Source organism: Anoplopoma fimbria, chromosome 10, assembly GCF_027596085.1.
Source record: "Anoplopoma fimbria isolate UVic2021 breed Golden Eagle Sablefish chromosome 10, Afim_UVic_2022, whole genome shotgun sequence".
In the NCBI taxonomy this organism is placed as follows: domain Eukaryota; kingdom Metazoa; phylum Chordata; class Actinopteri; order Perciformes; family Anoplopomatidae; genus Anoplopoma; species Anoplopoma fimbria.
In genome coordinates, this window is record NC_072458.1 from 24,567,575 (window position 1) to 24,587,418 (window position 19,844).

The 19,844-nt window shown below is 46.3% G+C and overlaps 1 protein-coding gene across 1 annotated transcript; it reads right to left on the reverse strand.

Moving 5' to 3' along the window:
• Nucleotides 1–1,428: 1,428 nt before the first annotated feature.
• On the reverse strand, nucleotides 1,429–18,373 carry ints3 (integrator complex subunit 3). The gene is made up of 29 exons (XM_054605515.1): nucleotides 18,076–18,373; nucleotides 15,918–16,001; nucleotides 15,744–15,827; nucleotides 15,545–15,658; nucleotides 14,729–14,813; nucleotides 14,551–14,617; nucleotides 13,541–13,682; nucleotides 13,330–13,459; nucleotides 12,989–13,086; nucleotides 12,686–12,877; nucleotides 12,509–12,596; nucleotides 10,708–10,787; nucleotides 10,530–10,621; nucleotides 10,319–10,425; nucleotides 9,993–10,112; nucleotides 7,495–7,624; nucleotides 7,304–7,358; nucleotides 6,822–6,925; nucleotides 6,376–6,540; nucleotides 5,959–6,112; nucleotides 5,355–5,423; nucleotides 5,127–5,202; nucleotides 4,832–4,945; nucleotides 4,699–4,747; nucleotides 4,238–4,405; nucleotides 2,801–2,901; nucleotides 2,584–2,656; nucleotides 2,341–2,497; nucleotides 1,429–2,241 (listed from the first exon to the last, which is right to left on the reverse strand). The coding sequence occupies exons 1-29, from the start codon at nucleotides 18,157–18,159 to the stop codon at nucleotides 2,164–2,166; spliced, it is 3,060 nt and encodes a 1,019-aa protein (XP_054461490.1). The 5' UTR covers nucleotides 18,160–18,373; the 3' UTR covers nucleotides 1,429–2,163.
• Between the last annotated feature and the right edge of the window lie 1,471 nt (nucleotides 18,374–19,844).

Sequence of the window (19,844 nt, forward strand, 5' to 3'; positions counted from 1 at the left end):
TGTTAGTTTCTGATCTAGTTCATTGCTTTAACTGTCTTCTGATGGAGCACACTGACTCTTCTGATGGAGCATGTCTTTAACTGACTCTTCTGATGGAGTCCAATGGAGCATGTTATCTTTAACTGTCTTCTGATGGAGCATGTGTTATCATCGTTTATCTTTATTGACTCTTCTGATGGAGCATGTGTTATCTTTAACTGAAAGATTCTTTAACTGACTCTTCTGATGGAGCATGTGTTATCTTTATCTGACTCTTCTGATGGAGCATGTGTTATCTTTAACTGACTCTTCTGATGGAGCATGTGTTATCTTTATCTGACTCTTCTGATGGAGCATGTGTTATCTTTAACTGACTCTTCTGATGGAGCATGTGTTATCTTTAACTGACTCTTCTGATGGAGCATGTGTTATCTTTAACTGACTCTTCTGATGGAGCATGTGTTATCTTTAACTGACTCTTCTGATGGAGCATGTGTTATCTTTAACTGACTCTTCTGATGGAGCATGATGGACATGTTATCTTTAACTGATGATGGAGCATGTGTTATCTTTATCTGACTCTTCTGATGGAGCATGTGTTATCTTTAACTGACTCTTCTGATGGAGCATGTGTTATCTTTAACTGACTCTTCTGATGGAGCATGTGTTATCTTTAACTGACTCTTCTGATGGAGCATGTTATCTTTAACTGACTCTTCTGATGGAGCATGTGTTATCTTTAACTGACTCTTCTCATCCTTTGAGTCCTCTCCATTACTGTCAGAACAGAGTTGGACAGACTGATCTATCTCGTCGATCGTGGTTTTGGCGCCTTTGGTAACGGGCGAGTTGAAATATTTCAACTCCGGCGGAAAATTTGCGTGACGCTGTGTTGTGAAAGCCAATCAGCTTTGAGATTCTCCTGTCAGTTGATGGATCAGAAACGATGGAAGAGAAGTCAGTTAGTGTGTGGACATCCTCTGTATTCAACCACATGTTATGAATACATTATGACTACATTATGAATATATTATGACTACATTATGATTACATTATGAAGTACGAGTAGTTTTACCACATTCTAGTATTCTGAAGTATGTGTAGTTTAACTACATTATAGTATACTGCAGTATGTGTAGTTTAACTACATTATAGTATACTGCAGTATGTGTAGTTTAACTACATTATAGTATACTGAAGTATGTGTAGTTTAACTACATTATAGTATACTGAAGTATGTGTAGTTTAACTACATTATAGTATACTGAAGTATGAGTAGTTTTACCAAATTCTAATATACTTAAATATGAGTAGTTTAACTACATTATAGTATACTGAAGTATGTGTAGTTCTACCACATTGTAGTATACTGCAGTATGAGTAGTTTAACTACATTATAGTATACTGAAGTATGAGTAGTTCTACCACATTCTAGTGTACTGCAGTATGTGTAGTTTTACCACATTGTAGTATACTGCAGTCTGTGTACTTTTACATTCATGTATTAGCAGTATGTGTTGAAAACGTCTTTCTCTGTATGGACGGTAACAGAAACGACAGAGGACCCAGGACGTCTCCCTGAGGAACTCCTCCTGACGACAGGACGTCTGCTGAAGACGAGACAGAAGACGACCAAACCAAAGTCCTTCTGATGTTTTTATGTTTTCACTTTGACTCTCTGATAAAATGTAACAAAAGACAACTTGATGAACAGACGAGGAGATTTTACTGCAGCGAGACAGACAGGAAGGAGCTGCTCAAAATAGCAGGAATTCCGGATCCTCCACAATAAGAGTCCAGAGCCCCCCCCCCCCCCCCAACTCCCCCTCCAAAAAAAAGAGAAAATACAAAAAAGGGGGGACAGAAGTACCCACAAACAACCACACTCATCTTCTTCATTGTATTTCATCATCATCATCATGTTCCCTGGATTAAAAGCAGTCTGTTGGTTCCCACAGTTCGTGGTTTCCTCCTCCAAGTGCATTATGGGAGAACCGCCACATGGAAGCCACACGGCGACCTTTGACCTGCCGGTCTCCTCCTTGGGAACAGCATCAGTCTCATGGTGTCTGAGCCCCGCCCCTCCCGTGGCGGTCAGTGCATGTTGTCGGGAGGGGGCGGGGCCTCTTCCTGGTTTGCTGACAGTCTCAGTGGATGCTGGCGTGTGATTGGTCCGAGCGTCCATCAGTCGCTGTCCGAGCCGACGGCCGACGAGCCTTTCCTCTTCCTCTTCGGGGCTTTGGGCTTAGAGTCCTCCTCCTCCTGAAACACAGAACAACAGATGTGGTCTCATCCAAACCAATGAGAGACCTGGTGGGACCAGGACCCGGCCGGACCCGGATGGACCGCTGGCGTACGTACCGAGGCGCTGCTGGAGGCGCTCTCCTCATCGTTGTTGGTGGGCGGGGCCGCTCCTTTCCGGGAGCGCGGCGAGGATGCGGGAGCTTTACGGCGAGACTTGGGAGGCTTCGACTGGGAGTCCTCATACTCCTCCGCCAGAGCAAACAGGTCGCTGAACCTGCAGGAAGTGATGTCATCAGCACCTGGTGTGATGTCATCCACCAGTGTAAGTGAGTACTGATGTGTGTGTGTGTGTGTGTGTACCTCATCTTGTGTGCTTCATCACAGCTGGCCTGAACGTGCTGCAGAGCCTGAAGGATCGGGGTCTGAGTGAAGACTGACGGACAAATATACAATCAATCACCTATCAATAACCAATCAATCACTGTGTGTGTGTGTGTGTGTGTGTGTGTGTGTGTGTGTGTGTGTGTGTGTGTGTGTGTGTGTGTGTGTGTGTGTGTGTGTGTGTGTGTGTACTGACAGTTGTTCTTGGTGTTGCTCAGACTCAGTCTCAGGTTGTCCATGTGCTCCAGGATCTGTTCCAGGGTCAGCTGAGCCAGTTTACTGCTGGAGCTACGAAGACTGAAGACAGAGACGGACCGGTTAGTCCTCCAGAGGACTGTCCCCCATGTCTGTCCTCACCTCTGTCTCCCTGTCTGTCCTCACCTCTTGTCTGTCCGTATGTATGTCCTCACCTCTTGTCTGTCCCCTCACCTCTTGTCTGTCCTCACCTCTTGTCTGTCCTCACCTCTTCTGTCTGTCCGTCCTCACCTCTTGTCTGTCCTCACCTCTTGTCTGTCCGTATGTCCTCACCTCTTGTCTGTCCTCACCTCTTGTCTGTCCGTCACCTCACCTCTGTCTGTCCTCACCTCTTGTCTGTCCGTATGTCCTCACCTCTTGTCTGTCCTCACCTCTTGTCTGTCCGTCTGTCCTCACCTCTTGTCTGTCCTCACCTCTGTCTGTCCTCACCTCTGTCTCCCTGTCTGTCCTCATCTGTCCTCTGTCTCACCTCTCCCTGTCTGTCCTCACCTCTTGTCTGTCTGTCCTCCTCTTGTCTCCCTGTCTGTCCTCACTCCTGTCTCCCTGTCTGTCCTCACCTCTGTCTCCCTGTCTGTCCATCTGTCCTCACTCCTGTCTCCCTGTCTGTCCTCACTCCTGTCTCCCTGTCTGTCCTCACTCCTGTCTCCCTGTCTGTCCTCACCTCTGTCTCCCTGTCTGTCCTCACTCCTGTCTCCCTGTCTGTCCTCACCTCTGTCTCCCTGTCTGTCCTCACTCCTGTCTCCCTGTCTGTCCTCACTCCTGTCTCCCTGTCTCCTCACTCTCTGTCTCCCTGTCTGTCCTCACTCCTGTCTCCCTGTCTGTCCTCCCTGTCTGTCCTCACTGTCCCTGTCTCCCTGTCTGTCCTCACTCCTGTCTCCCTGTCTGTCTCCCTGTCTGTCCTCACTCCTGTCTCCCTGTCTGTCCTCACTCCTGTCTCCCTGTCTGTCTCCCTGTCTGTCCTCACTCCTGTCTCCCTGTCTGTCCTCACTCCTGTCTCCCTGTCTGTCCTCACTCCTGTCTCCCTGTCTGTCCTCACCTCTGTCTCCCTGTCTGTCCTCACCTCTGTCTCCCTGTCTGTCCTCACTCCTGTCTCCCTGTCTGTCCTCACTCCTGTCTCCCTGTCTGTCCTCACTCCTGTCTCCCTGTCTGTCCTCACTCCTGTCTCCCTGTCTGTCCTCACCTCTGTCTCCCTGTCTGTCCTCACTCCTGTCTCCCTGTCTGTCCTCACTCCTGTCTCCCTGTCTGTCCTCACTCCTGTCTCCCTGTCTGTCCTCACCTCTGTCTCCCTGTCTGTCCTCACCTCTGTCTCCCTGTCTGTCCCTGTCTCCCTGTCTGTCTCCCTGTCTGTCCTCACTCCTGTCTCCCTGTCTGTCCTCACCTCTGTCTCTTGCGGGGCTGGTTGTTGTTCTTGATCAGCTGGGCCTTGATGTGTTCTCCCAGCGTGTCGTCGTATTTGGACGCCCAGTGTCTCAGGATGCTGGTGGTGAACTGGTCCTCATGGTGACACGGACGACTCAGGACCATCTTTACCATCTCCTCACTCGGCCTGGGACAGACAGACAGATTATCAGGGAGAAGGACAGACAGACAGATTATCAGGGAGACAGACAGATTATCAGGGAGAGAGACAGATTATCAGAGAGAGAGACAGACAGACAGATTATCAGAGAGACAGAGACAGATTATCAGAGAGAGACAGATTATCAGAGAGAGAGACAGACAGACAGATTATCAGAGAGAGAGACAGACAGACAGACAGACAGATTATCAGACAGACAGACAGACAGACAGACAGCTCTACAACTCTTTCCATCAGCAGTTTGTTTGTTGGTGTCGTACTTTTCTCTGCGGAGCTGCAGCAGCAGACAGGATAAGGCCTCTGGATGTTCTGCAGACAGAAGAGACAGAACATCTGTGAGGACAGTGTCCCACCAGAACGGAGGACAGAAAACGTCTCTTGGACCGGACTCACCTTTATATTTGAGGTGCTGCAGGATGGGGATGATGGTCTCCAGAGGGATGCTGTGGGCCAGAAACAGCTGCCAGGTGCTGTACTGCTCAAATGTCTCCCAGTCCAGAGACTGAACTGTGGACACAGGAGGACACATGAGGACACAGGAAGAGACAGGAGGACACATCAGGACAGAGGAGGACACATCAGGACAGAGGAGGACACAGGAAGAGACATGAGGACACATGAGGACAGAGGAGGACACAGAAGGACAGAGTCCACTACACTATGAGATGTGTGTGTGTGTGTGTCTCACTGAGGATGTTGAGGACAGAGTCTTTCCTGAACATCACCAGGTTCCCCATCATCACATGACACATCAGCTCCTGTAACTACACACAGAGTTTACATCCTGGTTACTGAACAGGTGATACAGGTCTGGATCAGAGTTTACATCCTGGTTACTGAACAGGTGATACAGGTCTGGATCAGAGTTTACATCCTGGTTACTGAACAGGTGATACAGGTCTGGATCAGCTCTCACCTGTGTGGAGTCGATGACGGCCACGATCATGTTGAGCAGCTCACCACTCCTCAGTGTCTCATCTGGGAACTGAAGGGAAATGTTCACCTGTTCATCAAGACCTCAGGACCTCAAGAGATCTCAAGAGATCTCAAGAGACCGCAAGAGATCTCAAGAGACCACAAGAGATCTCAAGAGACCGCAAGAGACCCCAAGAGACCGCAAGAGATCTCAAGAGACCCCAAGAGACTCAAGAGACCAAGAGATCTCAAGAGACCGCAAGAGACCCCAAGAGACCGCAAGAGATCTCAAGAGACCTCAAGAGACCCCAAGAGATCTCAAGAGACCCCAAGAGACCGCAAGAGATCTCAAGAGACCTCAAGAGACCCCAAGAGACCGCAAGAGATCTCAAGAGATCTCAAGAGACCCAAGAGATCTCAAGAGACCAAGAGACCCCAAGAGACCGCAAGAGACCCCAAGAGACCGCAAGAGACCGCAAGAGACCCCAAGAGACCGCAAGAGATCTCAAGAGACCGCAAGAGATCTCAGGAGATCTCAAGAGACCCCAAAAGATCTCAAGAGTCCTCCGGTGACCTTGTCACATGGTGGTAGGATGTGTACGTACCTCAGAGTATATAGAGGGGGTGAGGTAGCAGAGCAGCCGGACGTCGTCCTCCTGACAAGCCTTCATGTCCATCATCAGACAGGTGTGCAGATCACCGAGAGCCGTCGCCTGAGCAAAGGACTCGTACAGCATCATCTTACCGTTGGCCGCTTTGCTGCACACACGCACAGTATAATGGTCAGCGGAGACAGGTGAGCGTCTAGAACTAGCCCCTCCCTCTCTGGATACCAGCCAATGTTTGGCCCATTTTCTGTAACCAGTGTAGCATGAAAGCATGGTGGAGCCGCTAGTCAGCTAGCTTGCTAATTCCCCCAAAATGAGCCAAACAAAGTCATGACTCATCTGTTGATAACAATGTCCCTTCTATTCCTTTTCCATGGACAATAACCTCATGTTGGGACACACCCCGGGTCTCACCTGGCTTTGAGGTAGTACAGCAGATGATACCCGATCTTAGGTTGTTTCTGGTAGAATTCAGCCAACATGTCCAGCAGCACAGAGAAGCCACTGTTATCCTCCTGCATCGTGACCAGGTTCCTGAAGACCAGGCAGACGGGTTTGGACACCGACTCCTCCAGGGACCTGAGAGACAGACAGGTAATCAGAGAGACAGACAGACAGACCGTCTGATCCATGTTGGATCTGTACCGGGTTCCTGAAAGGTAATAGAACTTTTTTTTGAGTCTCTGAGGCGGGTTTGAGTCTGTCTGTAGTTGTATTGAGTCAGTCTGTAGTCATCTCGAGTCCGTCTGTAGTGGTTTTGAGTCCTTCTGTAGTGGTTTTGAGTCCTTCTGTAGTGGTTTTGAGTCCTTCTGTAGTGGTTTTGAGTGTAGATACATATAACCTAACAATATTTGTCTTACTCCTCAGTGATCTCGTCTGGAAGGACGTCTCCTCTGAAGTGATCTTTAAACAGTTCAGCCAGACAAGAAGCCAGAGCAGACATCTGCTCCGAGTCAAAGTCCTCCTGCAACACAGAACAGCAGAGTAAAACACAGTAGAACACAGTAAAACACAGAAGAACACAGTAGAACACAGTAGAACACAGTAGAACACAGTAAAACACAGTAAAACACAGTAAAACACAGTAAAACACAGAAGAACACAGTAGAACACAGTAGAACACAGAACACATGAGAACACAGTAGAACATAGTAAAACACAGTAGAACACAGTAGAACACAGTAGAACATAGAAGAACACAGTAGAACACAGTAGAACATAGAAGAACACAGTAGAACACAGTAGAACATAGAAGAACACAGTAGAACACAGAAGAACACAGTAGAACATAGAAGAACACAGTAGAACACAGTACTACACAGACTGATCTAAGAAAACTCACCTCCAGGATCAGATCTACGATTTCCTGCATCACCTCACACTGAGTCTCTGTGTCACTGAGGAGACATAATCAATAAGTATTGACTGATCAATGATCAATGAACACACTGAGTCTCTGTCACTGAGGAGACATAATCAATAAGTATTGACTGATCAATGATCAATGAACACACTGAGTCTTCAGGGTCTCACCTGGTTTTCTGCAGCTGCTGGACTTTCTCCTTCATGGTGTCGTCTAATTGGTCGAGCCAAGGTGTGATGTCAGCGGGCTCCTCCACCACCGCTTCTTTGATTGGATGAAACCTGAACTCCCTCTTCTTGCCTGAACAGTGATTGGTGGACAGACAGACAGCAGTCAGCTGCAGACCCTCGGGTCTGACTGGTTACAGTGGTTGCACTGGTAAACTGGGTGTACTGGTTAGTGATTTATAACATTGTACCAAACATCACCCAAACCAAATAGGTTATCTGTTTACTTTTTGTGAATGTGTAATATTTATTATGCTTGCTATGTTTTATATATATAAGATATTGTTTATATTGTTTTACTTCAATGATTTGTACATTTGTTTTGTTGATGTAGTCTTAATATGGAAATACTCTCTTGTCTCTGTTCCACAGTTCTGATCTTTCCTTCTCTCTGGACAACTCCTCCTGCCCCATGGCTGTGGGACTCAGTGCGTACTGATAGACGGAGCCTAAGAGCGGCTGAGCGTAAATGGAGAACAGGCAAACTCCCGGAGGACCTTCTTAAGCGCCGATCTCTCCTTTCCACCTTTTCCTCCTCTCTAGCTACTGCTAAAGCGGCTTTCTTCCGCTCTAAAATCCTAACCTCTGCTTCCAATCCTAAAAAACTCTTTGAAACTTTCTCTTCACTCCTCCAACCCCACCCCCTCCTCCTACTTCCTCCCTTCTCCCTGATGATGTCAAGAAGGTAAACAATATCAGATCCTCCTTCTCTCAGCCCCCCTCTCCCTGTCCACCCTCTTGACCCGATCCCCTCCCCTCTTCTTCAGTCTATTGCCACTGAACTCCTTCCTTTCCTCACCCACCTCATCAACACATCTCTCGTCTCGGGATGCTTTCCCTCGGCTTTCAAGACTGCCAGAGTCACCCCCCTTCTGAAGAAACCATCACTTGACCCCTCTGATGTCAAGAACTTCAGACCGGTTTCTCTTCTACCCTTTCTATCCAAAACACTTGAACGCACTGTCTCTAAACAACTGTCTTCCTACCTCCACCAGAACAACCTCTTGGACCCCCACCAGTCCGGGTTGAAGGTGGGTCACTCGTCAGAGACGGCCCTCCTTGCGGTGACAGAGTCGCTTCACGCTGCGAGAGCGAACTCTCTCTCCTCTGTCCTGATTCTCCTGGACCTGTCAGCGGTGTTTGACACGGTGAACCACCAGATCCTCCTCTCCACCCTCGAGGGGATGGGCGTCTCAGGCTCTGCACTCTCCCTGCTTGCATCCTACCTGACAGGCCGATCCTACCAGGTGACATGGAGGGGGGCCGTGTCGGAACCACGCATGCTGACTACGGGAGTTCCACAAGGTTCAGTTCTGGGCCCCCTTCTCTTCTCGCTCTACACAACATCTCTGGGTTCTGTTATTCGCTCGCATGACTTCTCTCACCATTGTTATGCCGATGACACCCAGCTGGTCTTGTCGTTTCCTCCCGGTGACACCCAAGTGGAGGCACGCATTGCTGTGTGCTTGGCTGACATCTCGAAGTGGATGGCGACACACCACCTGAAGCTGAACCTGGACAAAACCGAGCTACTGTTCCTCCCAGGGAAGGGTTGCCCGCACCGAGACCTGTCCATCACCATTGATGATGCCGTGGTGACGCCAACTCGGACTGTGAGGAATCTGGGTGTGACCCTGGACGACCAACTGTCGCTCTCAGCAAACATTGCATCGGTCACACGCTCCTGCAGATTCCTCCTCTACAACATCAGGAGGATTCTCCTCTTCCTCCCTGAGGAGACGGTGCAGGTGCTCTACAGGCTCTGGTCATCTCCCGCCTGGACTACTGCAACTCACTACTGGAGCCCCGGCATCGGCCATCAGACCTCTGGAGCTCGTCCAGAAAGCTGCAGCTCGTCTGGTGTTCAATGACCCAAGTTCTCCCACACAACTCCCCTTCTCCGTTCTCCACACTGGCTCCCTGTAGGAGCATCCAGCTACAGACTCTGGTGCCTACAGGGCAGTGAGAGGAACAGCTCCTTCCTATCTCCAGGCCATGAAGCCCTACAACCCCCACCACTCCTCTCTGCTGCCTCGGGGTGACTGGTTGCCCCGTCGCTCAGAGGTCCCTGCAGCCGATCCACCCGGTCACAGCTTTTTCCTGTCCTGACCCCTCAGTGGAGGAATGAACTCCCCACTGACCTCAGGACAGCAGAGTCACTGCCCATCTTTAAACTCACCTCTTCATGAAGTACCACCCTGAGCCTTCCTCGTAGCACTTATTGCATTCATATTAGTTTGTTTCTGTACTTTTGCTCTGGTTTATGCTTTGAGATGCTTGTTTAAGAAAGGAGATGCACTGATGACTTCTGGTGACTAGTAGTTCTCTTGAATACCTATGTTGAACACACTTCCTGTAAGTCGCTTTGGATAAAAGCGTCTGCTAAATGACTGTAATGTAATGTAATGTACACTGGTAAACTGGATGTACTGGTTCTTCACCTTTGTTTTGGACCTCCTCCTCGTCGTCGCTGAAGGCTGCCTCTGTGTTGTCATAGCAACCGTCTTCCTTGTCCAACACATGGTTGTCCATCTCCAAGGAAGTGGCCTCCTCCATCTTGACTGCAGCAGACAGACAGACAGAACGTGATTGTCATTAAATGTTTAACCAGTCTACTGATCAAAGTCCTGCAGTAATCTTATATCTGCAGAAGTCAATACGGTGTGTGTGTGTGTGTGTGTGTGTGTGTGTGTGTGTGTGTGTGTGTGTGTGTGTGTGTGTGTGTGTGTGTGTGTGTGTGTGTGTGTGTGTTGTGTGTGTGTGTTACCTTCAGTGGGGGGGGATGGCGAGCTGCAGAACTCGGGGAATCTCTCTCTGAGCATCGACCGGAGCTCTCGGTCCAATTTTGGATTATCAAACAGCGGAGCAAGATGACTGAAAGAGGAAGAGGCTGATCAATAACAACAAGGGGTGGACTGACTGACTGTGTGTGTGTGTGTGTGTGTGTGTGTGTGTGTGTGTGTGTGTGTGTGTCTTACGCCAGCACCCTCTTCTCCATGATGAAGGTGAGCGAGTTGAAGACGCCCTGCCGGACCTGAGTCTCCAACGGAGGGAAGAAGTGAGGGATGATCTGAGGAGGAGAGATGATCAATACAGAGCATTTGTGTGTGTGTGTGTGTGTGTGTGTGTGTGTATGTGTGTGTGTGTGTGTGTTACCCTGCACATGAAGTCCAGCAGTGTAGCAGTGATGGCAGGATGAGGTTTCATGGAGTGATGCATCACCAGGATGGCTGGTTCTGTCACACAAAACACAACAAGAGTCACAAACTTCACTAGTTAAATATTGATTAAATTAACTCAGGTCTATAGTTAGGGCTGGTTCAGGTCTATAGTTAGGGCTGGTTCAGGTCTATAGTTAGGGCTGGTTCAGGTCTATAGTTAGGGCTGGTTCAGGTCTATAGTTAGGGCTGGTTCAGGTCTATAGTTAGGGCTGGTTCAGGTTTATAGTTAGGGCTGGTTCAGGTCTATAGTTAGGGCTGGTTCAGGTCTATAGTTAGGACTGGTTCAGGTTTATAGTTAGGACTGGTTCAGGTCTATAGTTAGGACTGGTTCAGGTTTATAGTTAGGGCTGGTTCAGGTCTATAGTTAGGACTGGTTCAGGTTTATAGTTAGGACTGGTTCAGGTCTATAGTTAGGACTGGTTCAGGTTTATAGTTAGGGCTGGTTCAGGTCTATAGTTAGTATCGGTAACTATCATCAGTTAGTATCGGTAACTATCATCAGTTAGTATCGTGACTATCATTAGTTAGTATCGGTAACTATCATTAGTTAGTATCGTGACTATCATCAGTTAGTATCGTGACTATCATCAGTTAGTATCGTGACTATCATCAGTTAGTATCGTGACTATCATTAGTTAGTATCGTGACTATCATCAGTTAGTATCGTGACTATCATCAGTTAGTATCTGTAACTATCATTAGTTAGTAGTATCATCAGTTAGTATCTATCATTAGTTAGTATCGACTATGACTATCATTAGTTAGTATCGTGACTATCATCAGTTAGTATCGTGTAACTATCATCAGTTAGTATCGTGACTATCATCAGTTAGTATCGTGACTATCATCAGTTAGTATCGTGACTATCATCAGTTAGTATCGGTAACTATCATCAGTTAGTATCGTGACTATCATTAGTTAGTATCGTGACTATCATCAGTTAGTATCGTAACTATCATCAGTTAGTATCGTGACTATCATTAGTTAGTATCGTGACTATCATCAGTTAGTATCGGTAACTATCATCAGTTAGTATCGTGACTATCATTAGTTAGTATCGTGACTATCATCAGTTAGTATCGTGACTATCATCAGTTAGTATCGTGACTATCATTATTAGTATCAGTTAGTATCGTGACTATCATCAGTTAGTATCGTGACTATCATTAGTTAGTATCGTGACTATCATCAGTTAGTATCGTGACTATCATCAGTTAGTATCGTGACTATCATTAGTTAGTATCGTGACTATCATCAGTTAGTATCGTGACTATCATTAGTTAGTATCGTGACTATCATCAGTTAGTATCGTGACTATCATCAGTTAGTATCGTGACTATCATCAGTTAGTATCGTGACTATCATCAGTTAGTATCGTGACTATCATCAGTTAGTATCGTGACTATCATCAGTTAGTATCGTGACTATCATTAGTTAGTATCGTGACTATCATCAGTTAGTATCGTTAGACTATCTATCATCAGTTAGTATCGGTAACTATCATTAGTTAGTATCGTAACTATCATTAGTTAGTATCGTAACTATCATTAGTTAGTATCGTAACTATCATCAGTTAGTATCGGTAACTATCATTAGTTAGTATCGTAACTATCATTAGTTAGTATCGTAACTATCATCAGTTAGTATCGGTAACTACTGGTGTGGGTTAAGGTTAGAGTTGGTGAACACATTTAAGGAGGGTCCTCACAAGTGTAGAATAAACGTGTGTGTGTCACCTATGTTCATGATGCTGTCTTTCTCAGGATTGAAGAACAGCCAATCGTAGAAGAGAGCCAGCTTGGCGTTGGAGGCGGCGACGTTCGACTGGAGACAAACGATCAATCCGTTGCTTGGTTATTGATTTAAAAAGAGGATGAGCTTCAGATTGACAGCCCAAGGCCACGTCCCCTTACCGTGCAGGTGGTGAGCAGCCAGCCAATGATGGCCCAGCGCGGCAGGATGTCGGAGCTCAGCACCTCATTGGACGGGTGGACCACTCCACAGATGTAGCGAATCAGATCGCAGCGCAGTGATTGGCTCTCTGCTGTAGACAGGTACTGTCTCTGAAACCAGTCCTGATACCGCTTCTGCTGCCCGAAACGCACCTGGACACAGGTACAATCAGTCAGCCAGGTGTATTCAGTGTGTACTGTGTATATACTGTGTGTACTGTGTATATATATATATAGTATACACTGTGTGTATTGTGTGAGTACCCTGGAGGTCATGAACAGCAGCTTGGTCTCCATGTCCGGTGTGAGACGACAGGCCAGGAACTTCCTGGAGGTGCGAGCGGTGAGCAGCTGGAGAACACCTGAGACACACATCAGATTACAGGTGAGGCCTCCAACCTGCTGCTCAAAGTACTCCAGGTGAGTGGCGCTAGCGTTAGCAGCTAACGCTACTCCCACAGCCTGCTGGAGCCAAACCTCTCTGTTTGAGTAGTGTGGTTTACCAGTGAATTGAGGATTATGGGTAGTGTATTTTACCAGTGAATTGAGGATTATGGGTAGTGTAGTTTACCAGTGAACTGAGGATTATGGGTAGTGTAGTTTACCAGTGAACTGAGGACTGAGGACTTGTGGGTTGTGCAGCAGGTCCTTCCACACCAGCTCCATCTCTGGGATCCGAGCAACGTTCTGCATCAGACGAACCAGATCTCTGCCAATGATCTGACACTCCATGAACTACACAGAGAGACGGGATCGTCAGAGAGACCACCTGGGTAATCAATACAAACAGACTTCCCTCCTTCCGTCCTTCCTTACCTTCTCCCTAAGCATGGAGATGCAGTAGTCGACCTCTTTCTGACGCAGAATCAGCAAGTTCGGTGCTCCGTGGTCGACGATGAGGCGAAGGTAGGTGTAGACCGACATCGCTATCAGCATCCCACTCTTCAACACCCATTCCCTACAGCGAGGAACATATTAAGCTGCTTCACAGTACAGACCCTCCAGCTGCTTCACAGTACAGACCCTCCAGCTGCTTCACAGTACAGACCCTCCAGCTGCTTCACAGTACAGACCCTCCAGCTGCTTCACAGTACAGACCCTCCAGCTGCTTCACAGTACAGACCCTCCAGCTGCTTCACAGTACAGACCATGCAGCTGCTTCAAAGTAAAGACCATGCAGCTGCTTCACAATACAGACCCTCCAGCTGCTTCACAGTACAGACCCTCCAGCTGCTTCACAGTACAGACCATGCAGCTGCTTCACAGTACAGACCATGCAGCTGCTTCAAAGTACAGACCCCCCCTCGGCTGCTTCACAGTACAGACCCCTCGGCTGCTTCACAGTACAGACCATGCAGCTGCTTCACAGTACAGACCCCTCGGCTGCTTCACAGTACAGACCATGCAGCTGCTTCACAGTACAGACCCCTCTGCTGCTTCACAGTACAGTAAAGTACAGTAAAAGTATAGTAAAATCACCAATAATCAACCCTACAAGATCGTTGCAATATCAATATCGATGTCTTTGGTCAAAAATGTTGTGATCCAAATAAATACGTAACAATGGTAGAAGATGTCCCTCCGGCTTCACAGTACTTGTACTTTTGTGTCTTGGACTCCAGCAGCATGTAGAGGTCATTTTAGCCAACATGGAGGTCAGCCCGTTAAGCACAGCATTAAGCTTTTAGTGTGATGAAAACTATATCTTGTTCTGTGACGCAGTAAAAGTTTGACGTTATACTTGCTGAGAGTATTTTCAGAAACACATCACATGTACTACAGTCTGAATAAACTTTGGTTAAAATAGATTTCAAAGGGAAACCTACTTTTGGTCCAGCAGGATGTCCAGGACGTTCTCAGACAACCAGAGGTTTTTGCTGGAAATATCTCCACCTGGATTTAAAACACACAGTGAAAGCGTCACTTTAGGACACGTGGACTCACAGTTGTGATACTCTACATGATGGAACAGATACTCAGTGTATAGAAAGATATATATCTGACCTGCAATCTGTTTCAGCAGCGTCATGACGACACCATCAGCTCCAATGACTCCGCTCTTCACCAGCTCTCGGACCAGCCAAACCAGCTGCACACACATCAACCCGTTAATCAACATCTGAATACCTGTGTGTGTACCGGTTTACCTGTGTGTGTACCGGTTTACCTGTGTGTGTACCGGTTTACCTGTGTGTGTAACTGAATACCTGTGTGTGTACCTGAATACCTGTGTGTGTACCTGAATACCTGTGTGTGTACCGGTTTACCTGTGTGTGTAACTGAATACCTGTGTGTGTACGTAAACACCTGTGTGTGTACCTGTTTACCTGTGTGTATACCTGAACCTGTATACTTGTGTGTGTACGTAAACACCTGTGTGTCTACCCGTTTACCTGCGGTGTACCTGAACACCTGTGTGTACCTGAACACCTGTGTGTGTACCTTAACACCTGTGTGTGTACCTGAACACCTGTGTGTGTACCTGAATACCTGTGTGTACCTGAACACCTGTGTGTGTACCTGAACACCTGTGTGTGTACCTGAACACCTGTGTGTGTGTGTGTGTGTACCTGAACACCTGTGTGTGTACCTGAACACCTGTGTGTGTACCTGAACACCTGTGTGTGTGTACCTGAACACCTGTGTGTGTACCTGAACACCTGTGTGTGTGTACCTGAACACCTGTGTGTGTACCTGAACACCTGTGTGTGTACCTGAACACCTGTGTGTGTGTACCTGAACACCTGTGTGTGTACCTGAACACCTGTGTGTGTGTACCTGAACACCTGTGTGTGTACCTGAATACCTGTGTTTGTTTACCTGTGTTCTGGCGACGTCCTGCAGCTTGAGGAACTTCTCCATCAGGATCTGGTTGATCTTCACCAGAACCACATTCATCCCGTCTCTGTTGAGCAGCGCCAAGTCTCTGTAACACTGTCAGCACACAAACACAGAGTGATGTCACAGTGACGTCACAGTGATGTCACACATTAACAGCGATGCGGCGGCGGTGTCTCACCCTCTGGGCCTGGGTCGGCTCTGTGAGGACGAGGGAGAACAGTCCCAGACACACCTCCTCATGCTGCTGCTGACCTTTACACACCTGCAGGACGGTATTTGTCACAGTATTAGCAGTAGTACTTGTAGCAGTACTTGTAGCAGTACTTGTAGGAGTACAGGGTGCATCTCTTACGTTGGCAGTGAGCGCGTCGTTGGCCTCTCTCTCTGAGAGCCCATTGGTCAACGACTGGACGATACCGACGCAGCGCTCCAATCTCTGCAATCACACCATGGTTATGAACGTTTCTGTATGACATGTGAGCAAATACTTTAAGACCCTTTACAGGTACATCAACCCCAAGAGGATTACTGACATGTTGGTAGTAGTGGAAAGTATCTAAGGACATTTACTCAAGTATCATTCAAGGAACGTGTACTTAACTTCAGTATTTCCATTTCCTACTACTTCACATCTACATCTCAGAGGTACATATTGTACTTTTACTGTACTACATCTCGAGAGCATCACCGTCCAACAGTGAACACATACTCTGTTTTCTTTTGGTTGCCATGGTTTCTAGTTTCTTCCTTGTTATTAGTGAGGATCTGTCTCTGACGAGTATTTTCACAGTGTAGTATTATGTCTGCATACTTTTAAACATAATGAGTGGAGGACATTTCCATCTGCTCTGGAGAGCTGATTCACACTGATGCTGATTAAAAGAAGTACTGTCCTCTCAGTACTAGTGAAGTATAAACACAGTATTAGTACTTCTAAACAGTGAAAGAAGAAGTACTGTCCTCTCAGTACTAGTGAAGTATAAACACAGTATTAGTACTTCTAAACAGTGAAAGAAGAAGTACTGTCCTCTCAGTACTAGTGAAGTATAAACACAGTATTAGTACTTCTAAACAGTGAAAGAAGAAGTACTGTCCTCTCAGTACTAGTGTAGTTTAAACACAGTATTAGTACTTCTAAACAGTGAAAGAAGAAGTACTGTCCTCTCAGTACTAGTGTAGTTTAAACACAGTATTAGTACTTCTAAACAGTGAAAGAAGAAGTACTGTCCTCTCAGTACTAGTGTAGTTTAAACACAGTATTAGTACTTCTAAACAGTGAAAGAAGAAGTACTGTCCTCTCAGTACTAGTGTAGTTTAAACACAGTATTAGTACTTCTAAACAGTGAAAGAAGAAGTACTGTCCTCTCAGTACTAGTGTAGTTTAAACACAGTATTAGTACTTCTAAACAGTGAAAGAAGAAGTACTGTCCTCTCAGTACTAGTGTAGTTTAAACACAGTATTAGTACTTCTAAACAGTGAAAGAAGAAGTACTGTCCTCTCAGTACTAGTGTAGTTTAAACACAGTATTAGTACTTCTAAACAGTGAAAGAAGAAGTACTGTCCTCTCAGTACTAGTGTAGTTTAAACACAGTATTAGTACTTCTAAACAGTGAAAGAAGAAGTACTGTCCTCTCAGTACTAGTGAAGTATAAACACAGTATTAGTACTTCTAAACAGTGAAAGAAGAAGTACTGTCCTCTCAGTACTAGTGAAGTTTAAACACAGTATTAGTACTTCTAAACAGTGAAAGAAGAAGTACTGTCCTCTCAGTACTAGTGAAGTATAAACACAGTATTAGTACTTCTAAACAGTGAAAGAAGAAGTACTGTCCTCTCAGTACTAGTGAAGTATAAACACAGTATTAGTACTTCTAAACAGTGAAAGAAGAAGTACAGTATTAGTACTTCTAAACAGTGAAAGAAGAAGTACTGTCCTCTCAGTACTAGTGAAGTATAAACACAGTATTAGTACTTCTAAACAGTGAAAGAAGAAGTACTGTCCTCTCAGTACTAGTGAAGTATAAACACAGTATTAGTACTTCTAAACAGTGAAAGAAGAAGTACTGTCCTCTCAGTACTAGTGAAGTATAAACACAGTATCTCTGACATGTGGACTCGAGCACGGCGCATGCGCACCTGTCACTGTCTCATCCATATGTTTACGTAGAGCTAGCATGCTAAGCTAACTGTCAGCTAACTAGCAGCCGAGAGGCCACACACACACACACACACACACACACACACACACACACACACACACACACACACACACACACACACACACACACACACACACACACACACACACACACACACACACACACACAGCGCTATGCTAGCCATGCTAACTAGCCGTGCTAACTAGCCGTGCTAACTAGCCATGCTAACTAGCCATGCTAACTAGCCTAGCACGGCTAGCTGCGGCTCTTTGTACCGCTGGTTCCTCTCCCGGCCCGTGGACCGGGTTCTCCGGGTTCTCCGGGTTCTCCGGGTTCTCCGGGTTCTGTTACCTCCTCCAGCTCGTCCTTGGCGTCCAGCTGCGTGGACAGCAGCAGGCGGCCCGGAGGCTTCGTCTTAGCCGCAGCAGCCTCCATCTGCTGCCGGACGACCGGGGCCGGAGGACCGGAGGACCGGGGACCGGGACTACCGGGGGACCGGGGACCGGGACGGGGGCTGGAGCTCCCGGTAGTGTCGCAGCCTCCGGGGACACGGTTCTCGTCTCGGCTGTTCTCTAAACTTCGTCCCGCTCTGTGACACCGACCGACCGCAGCGACACAACGGAAACCATCACCGCCCGCCCGCCGCCTGCCGACCAATCAGCGCACAGAGAACTCTGAGTGACGTGCGACTGGACCAATGGCAGGACAGGAAACCCGGAGCCAATCCCAGGCCTGCTGTGTGACCCTGCAGGCCACTGAACGAATCAAATACATAAACAAGTTACAACACTGTGTTCTAGAGTACTCTGATACATAAACAAGTTACAATACTGTACTCTGATACATAAACAAGTTACAACACTGTGTTCTAGAGTACTCTGATACATAAACAAGTTACAACACTGTGTTCTAGAGTACTCTGATACATAAACAAGTTACAACACTGTGTTCTAGAGTACTCTGATACATAAACAAGTTACAACACTGTGTTCTAGAGTACTCTGATACATAAACAAGTTACAACACTGTGTTCTAGAGTACTCTGATACATAAACAAGTTACAACACTGTGTTCTAGAGTACTCTGATACAAGTAAACAAGTTACAACACTGTGTTCTAGAGTACTCTGATACATAAACAAGTTACAACACTGTGTTCTAGAGTACTCTGATACATAAACAAGTTACAACACTGTGTTCTAGAGTACTCTGATACATAAACAAGTTACAACACTGTGTTCTAGAGTACTCTGATACATAAACAAGTTACAATACAACACTGTGTTCTAGAGTACTCTGATACATAAACAAGTTACAACACTGTTCTAGAGTACTCTGATACATAAACAAGTTACAACACTGTGTTCTAGAGTACTCTGATACATAAACAAGTTACAACACTGTGTTCTAGAGTACTCTGATACATAAACAAGTTACAACACTGTGTTCTAGAGTACTCTGATACATAAACAAGTTACAACACTGTGTTCTAGAGTACTCTGATACATAAACAAGTTACAACACTGTGTTCTAGAGTACTCTGATACATAAACAAGTTACAACACTGTGTTCTAGAGTACTCTGATACATAAACAAGTTACAACACTGTGTTCTAGAGTACTCTGATACATAAACAAGTTACAACACTGTGTTCTAGAGTACTCTGATACAAACAAGTTACAACAAACAGAGTTACATAAACAAGTTACAACACTGTGTTCTAGAGTACTCTGATACATAAACAAGTTACAACACTGTGTTCTAGAGTACTCTGATACATAAACAAGTTACAACACTGTGTTCTAGAGTACTCTGATACATAAACAAGTTACAACACTGTGTTCTAGAGTACTCTGATACATAAACAAGTTACAACACTGTGTTCTAGAGTTCTAGAGTACTCTGATACATAAACAAGTTACAACACTGTGTTCTAGAGTACTCTGATACATAAACACAACACTGTTTCTACTCTGATACATAAACAAGTTACACTCTGATACATGTGTTCTAGAGTACTCTGATACATAAACAAGTTACAACACTGTGTTCTAGAGTACTCTGATACATAAACAAGTTACAACACTGTGTTCTAGAGTACTCTGATACATAAACAAGTTA